Source organism: Tupaia chinensis, unplaced genomic scaffold, assembly GCF_000334495.1.
Source record: "Tupaia chinensis unplaced genomic scaffold, TupChi_1.0 Scaffold000415_1, whole genome shotgun sequence".
In the NCBI taxonomy this organism is placed as follows: Eukaryota; Metazoa; Chordata; class Mammalia; order Scandentia; family Tupaiidae; genus Tupaia; species Tupaia belangeri.
In genome coordinates, this window is record NW_006159920.1 from 1,542,010 (window position 1) to 1,556,881 (window position 14,872).

Sequence of the window (14,872 nt, forward strand, 5' to 3'; positions counted from 1 at the left end):
TTTTTGTGGAGGGAAAAAATGCCAATGCATCCAACCAACTCCTAAAATACAGAAAAGAAAGAAAGAAAAAAATAAAAAGAATCATCTGCATATTTCAAATAAGAATAGTAGAATGGGGGAAAGGGTCAACTAATCTTTAACCTCATTAAAACATGCTCATGGTGAAAATTTATTTTACATATTTAAAATAGTACATTTAAAATTATTAGTTACATTACAGGTACAATGATGAACATTGTGACTCTCCATTGTATTGCACAACCTGACTTCATCCATATGGTTTTCTTTAAATAGTGCAAAATTCTTTATACAGGAATGTGTTCGGAAGGGTCTTTGCAATCAAAATAAGGGCAATATCTTACATATTTGTATGAACACATATAAAGAAAAGGGGACGGGAGAAATAAAAAAAGTTACAATCTGTACAGAGGAATTGCCACAGACAACCAAAAAGTTCCCTCTCTCCTGGGAGAAGCAGCGGGCCTCTGACCTACGCAGGTCTGCCATTTGTGCTAAATAAATAGAAGTCCAGTCCAGTGAGTCCTGTGGTGGGTCAAATGTAGCAACGAAGGCATACCTTTTGTCACCTAGGGTTTCAGTAGGGTTCTTTTCTTAACGAAATGGGTGTGGGGAGAATGAGGGGGAAAAAATGAACAGAAAATTATAAACAAAAAGGAAAGAAAATCCACCATCCCCATCACCAACAAAAAACCCCAGAACAATCCAGCCTGGATGCCCGGCTCTCACGCCTCAGTTCCAGTGGCACTGTTGAGAGTAAGCAGCAGTAATCCCCCACCATGAATTTGCATTTCTGTGTTCTCTTGTTTGTGAATTTTTCCAATCCACATACTCCTCTCCCAGGGAAGCCAATGAGGCACTTACTTGATGCTCCCGTCACTACTCTCTGCTGCTGTTGTGGCTTTGGTGAGGGGTGCCAGGATGCTGCCTGGGACCCAGCCCTCGGCGGCAGGGGAGTGGTCGCTGGCGGGCTGGTACACCAGGCACATGTTCTGCTGGTTGACGGCGAGGACCTGGACCACCTCACCTTGGCTCACACAGATTTCATTCTCCTTCAGTGCATAGTAATCTTTGATCACAGCCATGGAGGAGGTCCCATTGCAGCCTCCTAGGTCGTTCTGCCAGGAGACAGGGCAAGAGGGACAAACACAAGGTCGGTTCACCTGGGCTTGCTCTGTGCTCTGCAGCATGGCTAAAGGCCAGTTCTCCCCCAGGAAGGACATAGCAGGCACAGTACATCCTGAGGTAATGTCACTAGATTCATAAGATGCTCTAAAAAATGTATTTTTAGCAATGTTTCATACAACATTACAGTCAAGGGAACAGGCAAAGATACCATCTAGCTCCAGTCTAGGTAAAGAGACAAACATACCTTTGACCTGGAACCCCCTCCCCTCCCAGCAGATTACCTTCCCATCAGTGTCCTCTTACTAACGGAAGGACGAACCTGGCACTGGCCTAGGGATATGCAAGCACCTAGGCAGAGTGACGCCAGGGCAAAGTCAGGTCAAGGGTCACGGTCCTCTGATGGAAACCACACAGACCCTTAAACAGTGCCTGCTTTTTCCTTTGGAAAAAGCATTGGACTTTCCCACGTTCTGACTCTCCTTGAGACAGAGTAGGAGTGACACTCTCCAATCCAAAGGCAAGGGCGTGACCTACTCTGACATAACTTCTTGTGAGAGCAGAACTGCTACAGTTCCCCATCCCTCCTTGTACTCAGCAGGAGAGGTGCTGTCCGTGTGACATTTTCATCTGAGTCTACTAGGGCAGCTGCTTCTAGATAGGTTTGTCTCTCCCTAAGAGGCTTGCTACTCCAAGAGCATGGTAAGAATCAGAAGTTCTTCATCTTGGGGACCAGCAGTTAGTGTAATGGCTATGTTGCTGGACTCCCACATAGCCAACTGCGGTTCGAGTTCTGGACCCAGTGGCTTAAACTCACGCCAGGTGCGTGTGCGTGTGTGCCCAAGATCCCAAGAGGAGAGAGGAGGAGAAGGGATTGAGGCATGGCCATCCCCCCTGGGGGGTGATTTCTTGGCTCTCTCTGTCTTTTTGGCGAGTGCACACGCCCTGTAGCAAAAACCTCTCAAAAAAAAAAAAAGAAGTTCTCCAACATGTATGTTAGACTGCAAAGTGACTTTGACTTACTCACAAAGAAAAGGAGTTTTTAGGGTGGAAAATCACTTCCAGGCAGTATGCTGAAATAGGTTGGTACAGTTATGCTAATACAGAATTGGACATAGACATTATAATTATTTTTTTAATTGCCAGAGGGCTTGTGTACTCATCACAGACAGAGACAGAGGGAGAGGGAAAGGGAGAAGGAGAAAGTACCCCTCAATGGGGTGTGGTCACATCATTATCCCTTCTCTTCCATTTCTCCATCCTGTTGAGATTGGGGGTGTGCACACGTACACACACACATGCATACACACACACACACATTCACCCACAATGTTATCAAGCTAACAGGGCTGGCAATGGGGTATCCAATTCTCTTAACATTAAGCTATAGGACCAGACTAATAATTAATTTTAATAAATCAGGATCAACTAATAATTGGAAAATAATTTGGAAAAAAAAAAGAAGAAAACTATAGAATAGAAACATGTAGGAGACCAGTAGTTGGCGTAATGGCTATGTTGCTGGACTCCCACGTAGTCAACCATAGTTTGAGTCCCAGTCCCGGTGTTTTAACCTCAAGCCAGGCATGTGTGCCTGTGTGCCCAAGATCCCAAGAGGAGAATGGAGAAGGGATTGAGGCATGGCCATCCCCCCTGGGGGGTGATTTCTTACTTTCTGTCTCTCTGTCTGTCTTTCTGGTGAGTGTATGTGCCCTATAGCAAAAACCTCTCCAAAAAAAAAAAAAAAAAAAAAAAAAAAAGGAACGTGTCTGTCAAAAATATAGATGTTCCTGTAAACAGACCTATTGAGTTCTAAAGGAAACTGAGGCCTAATAAGATGAACTAACTTACTAAGATTCCAGAATGAGAGTGTTGCAGAATTTGGAATAGAAAGTGTATTCCCTGATTCCTAATCTAGAACTTTCCCCATCAAACAGCCATGGAAATTAGGTCTATGGTTAATTCTACAATTACCCTCACAGCGATGCTTAGTGGTGGAGTTATCTATGATAAATACTGAGCCCAAGACTGGCCTCTCCCATTCACACAATGTGATCAACTTCCCCTAACCACATCAGTGGTGGAGAGTGAAGAACCGTGCAGTTATACTGCAGTAGGCTCCTGGCAGATTAGAAAAGAGGATCTCTTTCTTTCTTTCCTTCTTTTTTTTTTTTTAGAGACAGAAAGCGAGAAATCACCCCCTGGGGGGATGGCCATGCCACAATTTCTTCTCCTCCATTCTCCTCTCGGGATCTTGGGCATGCACACACATGCGCCTGGCGTGAGTTTAAGCTACCGGGTCCAGGACTCGAACTGCAGTCGACTACATGGGAGTCCAGTGACATAGCCATTACACTTACTGCTGGTCCCAAGATGATCTCTTTCTAAGATGTTGAACAGAACTGTGGCTTTGAGATGACCCACACAACCATGCCTCTATTTGGTATAAAGCAAGTGTTTTCATGATTGCTGATACAAAAATACCTTATATTTGTATAGTCTGCCTGCCTGTCTTTCTTTCTTTCTTTCTTTCTTTCTTTCTTTCTTTCTTTCTTTCTTTCTTTTGCCCCAACCACTACGTCACCTGCTGGTCCCTGTACAGTGTTTCTGTAAATGGTAAAAGCCTTTTATCACAGTGTCTGAGCCAGAGGGAACTCTCAGTTTACAGGGGAAGAAAGGAAAACAACCCAGACAAGACTGTATTAGTGGGCTGCTCCTGCTAACATAGTCAACATAAAAGGGTCTACTCCCTAAAGTGACCTCGTAGGCTGTGCCCTCGGAGTGGCAAGTGTCAGAGTGTGAGTAGGCTGTGCCCTCGTAGGCTGTGCCCTCGGAGTGGCAAGTGTCGGAGTGTGAGTCGTCACTGACCTTGCTGGCCTCGAACTTGTCCCCAGGCTGGTGGTAGTCAAACCCTGGACTGCCATTGGAGGTAGTTATCTTCAGGGGTGGCAGAGGTGGGTTATAGCTGGAGCCTTTTGGGGGCTTCTCAGAGCCCACGGGGACAGAGGAGTAGGGCCTGGGGCTGGCTTGGGGAGCCCTAGCAGGCTGGGCCCTCATCACAGCTGTGCTCCTTTCTTTCCGCTGATACTCAATGGGCGACTGCAGTGCTGTAGGGTAAAAGCAGATGGTTACTCTAGGCTTTGGGAACCCCACAAGGCCTAGCAGGTGCAGTATGAGGAACATACTACCCTTACTTTTTAAGGTGCCACAAGAACTCACACAACTGCCTAAATAACGAAAATACAGAAACAAAATGATGCCACATGTGAGGTGCAACGTGCTGTGTGAAGGGAGGAGAGGAGGCTTGCAGTGCGTGTGTGCATGCAGCAGCAAGTGTGTACAGGTGTGCGAGCGTGCGGGTGTGGTGACAGAGCTTCAGAAGAGGGCTGGCTGGCTGGCTGACATTTAGACTGCAGAAAGGAAGCAAGTGTGAAGCACGTTTGGGGAACAGGATGAAATCAGATTACCTGGAGCGTAAGGCCATGGTCTATAAAGAAGAGGCAAGACAGGCAAGGGAGATTGGAGGTATGATGGTATGAAAGATCCAGAAAGCCAGGCTGGGTCTGGGCTGAATTCTGAAGGTCATGAAAAGTGACTGAACTAAATGAACTTTAATGTTTTAAAGTCAGATTCTGTCATCAGAGGCACATTTGAAGAGCAGTTAGGAAGAGAGATTGGCAAAGAAGAGTGAAAGGCTTTTGGTTTAACTCAGATGCCATGCCATAGTAACAAGCAAGAGGTGGAGAGTCTAAGAGAGTGGGTCGAGGGGATGTGAAATGGACCCGGGTGTGATAAACATGGAGGGAGACAGATTCTAACAGCTTAGAAGGAAAAGCAAGCAAGGATGGAAGCTTGCTCAGGTTTAGAGACTGAAAGAATGGTAGCCAATGCACCACTCAACCTCAGGAGAACAAGCTGATTTGAAGGGGAAAGCGGGAGCTTTCTTTTATGGAGTTTCAGATAACACAGTTCCAAGGTCAGAGTGCTAAAGAGGTACAGCTTGGCAAATGCCATACAGGTCAAATTCTGCAAGAACAACTTCAAGCGTTGATTTGATTATGTCATTTTCATCAGTATTCACTGTAACAACTATTTAAGTGGGCTAACTTTCAATGACAGGGATCTTTCTACAGTGGTAGGTCTGTACTTCAATAGCACTCCACATAGGGTCACGCCTCCTTTCTATGTGAAGTCTCAGGGGACAAAGATTGGCTCTGAGATGCCTCCACATGTCTCTGTAAGTGAAAGCCTGGCCCCGGCCCATCGTCACATCCTTCTCTCTTGAGTGTGTCAAAATATATAACAGGCCTGCCAGAGCTCAGCCACTCTCCCTGGGGAGTGTTCTGTGAGCATTCATATTTAGTTCATGATAACCTAGTTCAGTAATACCTCCATAATTCACTATAATTAGGAGAAAGTCTCTTGAAATTGTATAGAAGTCTGAAACACTGACCACGCCTAAAGAAATAGTGCCTCTAGGGTTAGGGTTAGGGTTAGGGTCAGGGTCAGGGTCAGGGTCAGGGTCAGGGTCAGGGTTAGGGGTTAGGGGTTAGGGTTAGGGTTAGGGTTAGGGGTTAGGGGTTAGGGGTTAGGGTTAGGGTAAAAAAAAAAAAAGAAATAGTGCCTCATTTTAAGGCGTTGATTTGATTATGTCATTTTCATCAGTATTCACTGTAACAACTATTTAAGTGGGCTAACTTTCAATGACAGGGATCTTTCTACAGTGGTAGGTCTGTACTTCAATAGCACTCCACATAGGGTCACGCCTCCTTTCTATGTGAAGTCTCAGGGGACAAAGATTGGCTCTGAGATGCCTCCACATGTCTCTGTAAGTGAAAGCCTGGCCCCGGCCCATCGTCACATCCTTCTCTCTTGAGTGTGTCAAAATATATAACAGGCCTGCCAGAGCTCAGCCACTCTCCCTGGGGAGTGTTCTGTGAGCATTCATATTTAGTTCATGATAACCTAGTTCAGTAATACCTCCATAATTCACTATAATTAGGAGAAAGTCTCTTGAAATTGTATAGAAGTCTGAAACACTGACCACGCCTAAAGAAATAGTGCCTCTAGGGTTAGGGTTAGGGTTAGGGTCAGGGTCAGGGTCAGGGTCAGGGTCAGGGTCAGGGTCAGGGTTAGGGGTTAGGGGTTAGGGTTAGGGTTAGGGTTAGGGGTTAGGGGTTAGGGGTTAGGGTTAGGGTAAAAAAAAAAAAAGAAATAGTGCCTCATTTTAAGTACATAGCACCATTGTGAAGTAAAGCTAATCAGGCTATGAATCAAACCACCTGCTGGAATTGGAGTATTACCTGATTATATGCAATACCTGGGCTAAAGCATTTGCAGAGAGTATGCCTCCTTAAATAAGCTGCATAGAAGGCCTGCATTCTTTCACCAGCCTCAATTTGCAAATATAGTTCTTAGCATCAGGAAAGCTGTGCAGCTCTGACTGGATTTGGTTTTGGCTCATGGGTGCAGTTTCTTAAGCCTGGTCCTGTTACTTTCTTTGCTAGGGAGCCCACAGATAAATATGTATCTTACCACTAGCAACTGTGCTGCAGTTTTGTGGTTAAGCACCTCCTCTGGAGTTCTAGATCACTGGGTTCAAGACCTTCCTCTATCATCTACTGTTTTGGTGAGCTTCCACTTCCTCACCTGAGAAGAGCAGGATGATGGTCCTTACCCCTTCATGCTGACATTAGGGTTAAATGTGAAAAGTCATTTAATGGGCATTGCTTCGCATGGTGTCTGGCACTGAGTCAGGACTCAAGATATGGGAGCCATCATCGTTACTTTAATTACTTTCAGTTTCAACTTATTGTCTAACCTTATTTTTCTTTTGGTCTGAATTGGTAAACTTAAAAGCTTTACTCCAGAATTCATCAGAAATTTCTATTTAGTAGAATGCAGTTTAGGTGGATATTTTATATATGCACATATTCTTGCACAGTTATTTAATCAATGAATGTATTAACTCCAAGATGGATGTTTAGGAACTGTAAGTTACAAACAACTTTCATTACCACCCCTCAGGATGGGCTGCTATTTAATTTTAGATTTTTTTCATGTGAAAAAGAACCCTACAGATCACTTAGTCTACTTAGTCTAGTCTTTTTTTTTTTTTTTTTTTTTAACCAAACTTTTCTATAGCTGGAGGCAGGGAACATGGCTCCAAACTACTCTCTTTAAGTATAAAATGGCTTTGAAGCTTCATGTTGCATCTTAAACGGTCATGGTGTCCTGCTACATAATCATTTTATTTGCTTTAAAATAAAAACATAGTGTCGTATCCCTTGCCATGCAGCACAAGTGGCACTGTAGGGAGCTGTGCCACATCCTCCTGCACCCAGCATGGGGCACACCAGGGCACATGCCAGCACGGGCATAAGCAATCTTTCCCCAACTCTACCTTTTCAAGGCAAGACCTGTGAGGCCCAGAGAAGTGTCATGACTTGCCCCCCGTCCTCAACTAGCATGCCATCTTTACCCTTCCCCACAGCATTCAGTTCCTTCTAGACACTCTACAGTGCTCTGTTTGCATCATTTGAAAAAGCCCAGGTCCTCATACTGGCAAGAAGAGGTGACACACCCGTGGGTGAGTATGTGTGTGTGTGTGTGAATGTGTGTGGGGTGCTCGCATGTGCACGTGTGCATAAATATACAGGCATATGTGCTTGCTGAGTCTACAGGTTTACTTCATTACTGGTTATGTTTTGCAGTTAATTTCAATTTCATTTCTTGTCAGGAGACTTCAGAGTTCACCAAGTCAGCAAAACAGTACTAGTTTAAAACCATACACCTCTGTCTGCATGCCAAACACAATGTGAAGAAAACTCAAGCAGGGGGAAAAGATGAAAAAAACATGAAAGAGGTAGTAACTCTACTTCGCTGCACCTGTTAGGGGACTCTTGCAGGATACAGAAAAAGTGACATCTTCTGCATAGCCAGTTCGTTCCAGGAAGTTCTGAGGTATTTCTTTTCTTTTTTTTTTTTTTTTTTTTGGCGCGTGCGCACGCCAGACAGACAGAGATATAGAGACAGAAAGCGAGAAATCACCCCCCAGGGGGGATGGTCACGCCACAATCCCTTCTCCTCCATTCTCCTCTCGGGATCTTGGGCATGCACGCACATGTACCCGGCATGAGTTTTAAGCCACCGGATCCGGGACGCGAACCGCGGTCGACTACGTGGGAGTCCCACGACATAGCCATTACGCTAACTACTGGTTCCCATGAGGTATTTCTGATATTTAGAATTAGTAATCCCTCTTACCTGAAAGGGGTAGGGTTGGCTAGCAAAACAGCTTATCTAGGCTCTCATGCTATTAGGGACTGAGGAGGGATTTGAATCGACCTATCAAACTCTCAATTGTCTCAAGACAATACTGGGGGACCTGTGAAAGTACTATCTCTTTGCCACCTAGTTGGCAAGACATGCCATTGAGAGCTGGCTCCTAAGACACAACATTTGCCCACCTCGGACTTTTGCCCAAATTATCATCCGCTGGTAGTGGTAGCTACAAGACATAGACTCTATGTTCATAAGAGAACATCCCTTCTATTAGAAAGATGGGGCTCCTTTCTCACACCCTATCTATTCCCCTTGTGTGCTCAGGGTTACGAGAATTCGTATTTCTAAAACTACAAACCCGAGTTCACATACAATGTGATCTGGGCTCATACCCAAGGAATCTCAGAGGTGTAGAGACCTCTGAAACGGCCCTGTGGGAAAGCATGCCCATCACCCACCATTTAAGAAGTCTCTCTGTGTTTCTAAGACTTGGCTGATGTCCTGCACCCAGGCCTGCTGGATGTCAGCGTTGGCGGCTTGTAGAATGACCCTCTCGGAGGTCTCCCTGTTCATGAGCGCAAACTTGCAGGGGTCATTATCCACATTCTCCTCCAGGACCAAGTAATTCATCTGGAAGAAAACAAGTTGATCCCTTTCACATTGAAGTTTTTTTTTTTTTTTTTTTTTTTTTTTTAATAGCAACACAATGGGCTGGCAGATGGTATGGTGGTTAAGGCACTGGATCCTACATGGCTGACTCTGCAGTTTGGGTCTTGACTTAGCGGCTTAAAAAATATGCTGAGTGTGTGCCGAATGTGTGTATATGTGTGCTCAAAATCTGGAGAGCAGAGTGGAGGAGAAAGGATTACAGCATGACTGTCACCCCTGGGGTAGGTGATTTCTCACTTTCCCTCTCTCTCTGGTGAGTACACATGTCATGTGGTAAAAATCTTAAAAGAAAAAAAAAAAAGGCCGTGTAATATTGCTCCTCATGGTTTTTATTCCAGGAGAATTTTCCAAATTTTGTCCTTGATCTAACAGATATGGTTGCTACATTAGCTTTGGGTGAATGACATGATCCCAGGGATCCTGCAGGATCATGCTGAGATGGCGCTCAGCCTGTTGCTTTTTCTCACAGATGATCACCAATTACTGCTTTTGTTCACCCTCCATGAAGGAAGGTTCCTACTGAGAGACCTTCTGGGTTCTGGATCCTCACCAGTCCAGTACCTTGTCACAGGGCAAAGGCTCCCAAATATTTGGCTCTTGTTGGCCCTTCTCATCTCACTGGGCTCCTCACCTTGATGCTCCTTTTGAACATGTAGCCCGGGGTGAGGGATCCCTTCCTGAGCAGCTCACTGAAGATGACAATCTGCTCGAACAGGAACACGCGTCTTTCCTTGGTCCGGGACTGCATGCCTGCATCCAGCTCGATGACATAGAATGTGTCCTGCTGCAGCAGCTTCCCCTGAGCAGTCAGGGTGCCCTGAGGGCAAGAGGGTAGAGAAAAAGGGGTGAAAATGGGGGCGATGACCTCTGGGTCCACAGAACCTCCTCTCTGGGGCATGGATAACAGACCTGACACCAAGGGCCTACAGCCTCCAGTAAGAAACTGAATTAAGACCCACCCAGTGAACAGGGCAGACTGGCCACTTTCGTATTCACACAAGGGCCCTGAAAGGGAAGGAACAAAGGTGATGGAACCACTAAGACACAGCTCCAGGAAAATGCCAGCAGGAAGGAAGGTAAAATAAATCAGCCAAAAAGAGATTCTGGAGTTATCCTGGCCTGTTTCATTCTTCATGAAAAGGATAATAGAATTTAGGTGACGCTGAAATTGGAAGTGTCCTTCTGTCCCTGAGCTCCAAGAACTGTGCCCACCTTGCTCCCCTGCAGCACAGGCCAAGGACCTAGGGTGCTCTCAGGGTTGCAGCCTTAGATCCAACCTGTGGCCAAGGGAAGTGAGGCAGGGATGGCCACTGAGAATCTGACGACTCAGGCCCCTGCTCCTTCTGTTATTTTAGGATGGAGGAATTCGGAAGTCTTGGTCTCCTGTTACAGGTCAACAGGCAAAGCTGGGGGTACACAAATTGGTTTCCACATTTTATAATCTCACAGATATTTTCCCAGGTCTTGTGATCTTTCTTAAAATGACAGTAGCTACCATGCCATCTGACACCCAGCCAAGGAGGCAGAGACTATTTGGTTTGCTAGTTTCTAATGAGATTTCCAGAGACACCTTTACATCTTCAAAGGGAATATGACCCAACCCAGCAAGTCTACGCAGAAGCTGTCAGAGTCTTGTTTTTCCTATAGCTCGTAACAAGACCCTGATGTCTGAGACGGCAGTCAGAGGGTCTCCTCTAAAATATCCTCTTTCTTGGGTGGAGACTTTTGCCATTGATTGCAAATATGGGCCATTCCCTTCACGTGATGCCTCATTTCAAACATTACGTAGCGCTGGGGTTATTTTTCTTTTGTGTTCCTGAGAAACACTTGCACTCTGCTTGGATCGTGGTTCCTTAGTGCCAAGGTCAGCAGCCAAACAGGCTTATCTCAACCCTGGTCTCAAGTTAATATTAAGCCAGTGACCAGCTCATTTTAGAGCCAAGAAAGCTCTAAAAGGTCTATTGTTACACAAGAACCTGGTCATGGGTTATAGCCCAGCCAAAACTAAAGGAAAGCCAAAGGATTTGAAAGGGAGAGATTTAAAATAAGGGGTCTGTAACTTCACCCAGGCCTAAAGTCATGGACTCGGCACGAACACACGTTCGCTGCCCTTCCAACTACCCAGAGGAATGAAAAGCAGGTTCCTGTGGCTTGATGAGAAGAGGAGACCATGGTGTTTGATTTAAAAGAAAAATGATGGCCAGCCAGTGGCTTGGTAGTTAAGGTGGCTGGATCCCACATGGATGACTACATGGTTCAAGTCTCAAACCTGGCAGTTTGAAAAACATGCCAGTGGGACTGGTAGTTAAGGAGCTGGACTCCCACATGGCCAACCACAGTTCAAATCTTAGACCTGGTGATTTGCTTTCTCATTTTTTCTCTCTCTCTGGTCAAATTAAATAGTAATAACAATAAGTAAAATAAAATAAGTAATTCTTTAAAAAAAAAAAAAAGAAAAGAACAACATGCCAGGAGCATGTACATGTGTGCCTAAAATCCTGAGAAGGGAATGAAGCTTGATTATCACCCCCTACCCTCCAAGACGTGCTTTCTCACTTTCTCTTTGTTTCTCTCCAGTGAGTGCACTTAACCTTTAGCAAATTAAAAACAAACAAACAAACCCCCCCCCCCCAAAAAAAAAACACAGAAAAGAAAAGAAAAAGAGAAAAAAGAAAAATGAGGCCCATTTGTTTATAGTGGCATGTCCTACTAAGATGCTGTGCTCTGGCTGGACCAATAGAGCATGGTTGTGTGCACCTCTAATTCTAGTGACTTCAGAGGAAACAGGAGGATCACTACATGCAGAGACTCTAGAGGAAAGAATTCCAAACTCCTGTGTGTGGTCTTATATGTATCCATGTACACATGCACCACCTAGTTCCTGTGAAGTCTCACTTGGGTCAGACAACACAGTTGGAGACGGCATTCACCCTGTCTGTGGTCAGTTCATTCCTCCTGTCTGTGGTCAGTTCCTCCAAAGACCCATAGAAAGGCCAGTGAGGCCCTTATTTAGGTAACATGGAGACTTCAAGGGTGAAGAGCAAAGAAATTACTTGGTTTGGTTAGAACGGATCCAGTCCTGACATAACACCAAGCCCATCAAGTATGACTAAAGAAAACCCACGTAAGAACTTAGTAACCGCGTTTAAGCTTGTGCCTCAGGTCTACCTTGAAGAACCAGGAACCTATGAAAATGAACAGCAATGAAGAGCTATCTAGTTGTCACAGAAAGCATGGAAACCAGACAGGGACATGCGAGATGGGCTGGAAGGGCAAGGAGGACAGATAATTTGGCTTAAGAATGTCATAAATCCAGCTCATTAATCCAAACCTGAATAAGCGTCTCCTAAATTCACTTAGACTGCCAGTCTGCCTTCTATCTATTCTATTTCACCTGTTCTAGTTTCATCAGGGGGGAATAAAAAAAATAAAAAAAAAACATTGCTTTTTAAATTAGCTCAACTTCTCAGAATCTCATTTCTCTGAAAAGGAATAATCAAATCTTAGGTTGCAGGATTTCTGGGAAACAGGATTAGAAGAGTCACATCTTTCTCAAAGGAATTCAATAACAATTAGGTGTCAGTCAATAATTATGCCTGCTCCAATTTTATCATATTAATATTCAAAACAGATGTTTAGTTAATTTGTGAGGTTTAGATATTAATTAATAACAGTGTTTTGCTAAACTTAAATGAGGAAAAGCAATTTGCTCTTCAAAGACCCATAACAGTGGGCCCCATCATCTCCCTGTGCTCACGCCTCCTACTGGCAATTCATGTGCGGAAATCCTGATGCAGTGTCTCAGAGTGTGCCCTTATTGTGAGACAGGGACTTTATAGAGGCAATCAAGTTAGAAGGAGGTCATTAGAGTGAACCCTATTAGAATATGACTGATATCCTTATAAAGGGGGAAATTTGGATACAGAGAAACACCCAGAGGGAAGATACAGGGAGAATGCCATGGGAACGTGAAGACAGCCTTCTACAAGTCAAGGAGAGAGGCCTTACCGCCCTCAGCAGGAGCCATCCTTGACAATGCCTTGATTTCAGACTTGGGGCCTCCAGAACTGTAAGCCGGTACGTTTCTGTTGTATGGGATCTGGTTATGGCAGCCCTGGCACTGTGGACACGCACCTGCACTGAGGTCCTTATGACCTCTAGCTATTCCCCTTAAGGCTTAATTTCCCCTTTAAAAGGACAGAAATGTGTACCATGATATTTTAGGGCTTTAAATGTTCACTTAATTAAAAAGCTAGTCACCATACAAACCTGTTTATTAGAATCACATACTCAACAGGACCTGCAGTTTGCGTAATGGCTATGTCTTTGGACTCCTATGTAGTCAACTGCGGTTCGAGTCCCAGACTTGGTGGCTTAAACTCATGCCAGGCACATGTGCGTGCATGCCCAAGATCCCGAGAGGAGAAAGGAGGAGAAAGGATTGCAGCGTGGCCATCCCCTGGGTGGGGGGGGATTTCTTGCTTTCTTCTCTCTGTCTCTCTCTCTCTCTTTCTAGTGAGTGCACACACCCTATAGAAAAAAACTCTCAAAAAAAAAAAAAAAGGAATAAAAAAAATCACAGACTCAAAAAAAAGAGGGGGAGGAGTTTTCCATGTTCCTGCTTAGTTTCCACTCCATCCCATAGTCTTGCTATCCTTCCTGTTCCCAGCATTTCTCAGTCAAGAAAGAAAGGGCAAGAAATCACTGCCAGGTCCAAACCGTTAGAAGGACCTTTGTAACCTTCCACCCCTTGGAATTCTGAGTTCAGCCTGGCCAATTGCTCTGTACCTTCCCAGGTGTGCCCTATCACTGCACTCCCTAAACCGAGGCAGCTTCAGGCCTGCAGACCAGAGGGGCGTAGGTGCGATGGCAAGTGAAGAGGGCAGAGGAGGCAGGACACAGGGCTTCTGAGGGAAGCAGCCTTGGCTCCTACTGCCCCGAAGAGAGAGCTCAGACGCATTCTTACAGGCTCACCTCAAAGCCCTGCAGGCGTCCCAGATTCATCATGTCGTTGCAGCGTTTGGGAACAAGGCACATTAACTCCACTGCTTTCTGTGGGAAAGAACGATAGTCGCTCAGGAAGGGGGACAGCACTCAGGCAAAAAGCTTACGGGAATTCAGGGTTGGAAGACAGGGCCCTTGCCTCCTGGTAGCCCCATTATTCGGAAATGATGCTGGTCCTTGCTGTCCACTCTTAGAAGAGTGTGGGTCTTTCTGTTCCCTATGGGGGTATTAGTCACCAACACAGGGGCTCCGTGTCATCAGTGACTCTGTGTGGGGGGACTGTTACCCCACCCATCCTTTTCCAACCCTCCTGCTTCTATCAATTCTCTCTCCTTCTCCTGTTTTCTTTCTCACTGTTGCTTCCTGGCTACCCAAGCAACTCCAGAGCCTGGCTTTTGAAACACTAAAGAGTTTAAACTAAAATAAGCTGCCAGAACAGTCTGCAATCTCTTTGGTTTAAAATAATCCCCACGGTGACAATGTCTTAAAGAGCTTCACTCGGGGTAATCCTCAGGATGAGGCGAAGGACTGAAAATGGGATTCTTCATGCTAGATTCAAGTAGTACTAGGATTCCTGAGGAAAAAATCCACATTGAATCTCTGTGCAATCTATACCCAATCTTTGAAGCATTGTCAAGGGGATCAGACACCACCCTTTCCCATTCCACGTCACTGGGAGCCACAAGGAGAATACCAGCAGGGGCTAAGCTCTGGTCTGACCCAGCAGAGAGTGCTCAAGTTCTAGAAAATACTCTGTTCGTTAATGCTTATC

General features: G+C 45.2%; 1 protein-coding gene across 1 annotated transcript in view; it reads right to left on the reverse strand.

The window, feature by feature from the left end:
- The window catches only part of KALRN (kalirin RhoGEF kinase), a 681,131-nt gene that overhangs the window by 43,947 nt on the left and 622,312 nt on the right, over nt 1–14,872 (reverse strand). Inside the window, 5 exon segments of the mRNA XM_006154563.3 lie at nt 883–1,136; nt 4,012–4,250; nt 8,886–9,057; nt 9,728–9,913; nt 14,071–14,148. Coding sequence (XP_006154625.1) covers nt 883–1,136; nt 4,012–4,250; nt 8,886–9,057; nt 9,728–9,913; nt 14,071–14,148 — 929 coding nt within the window.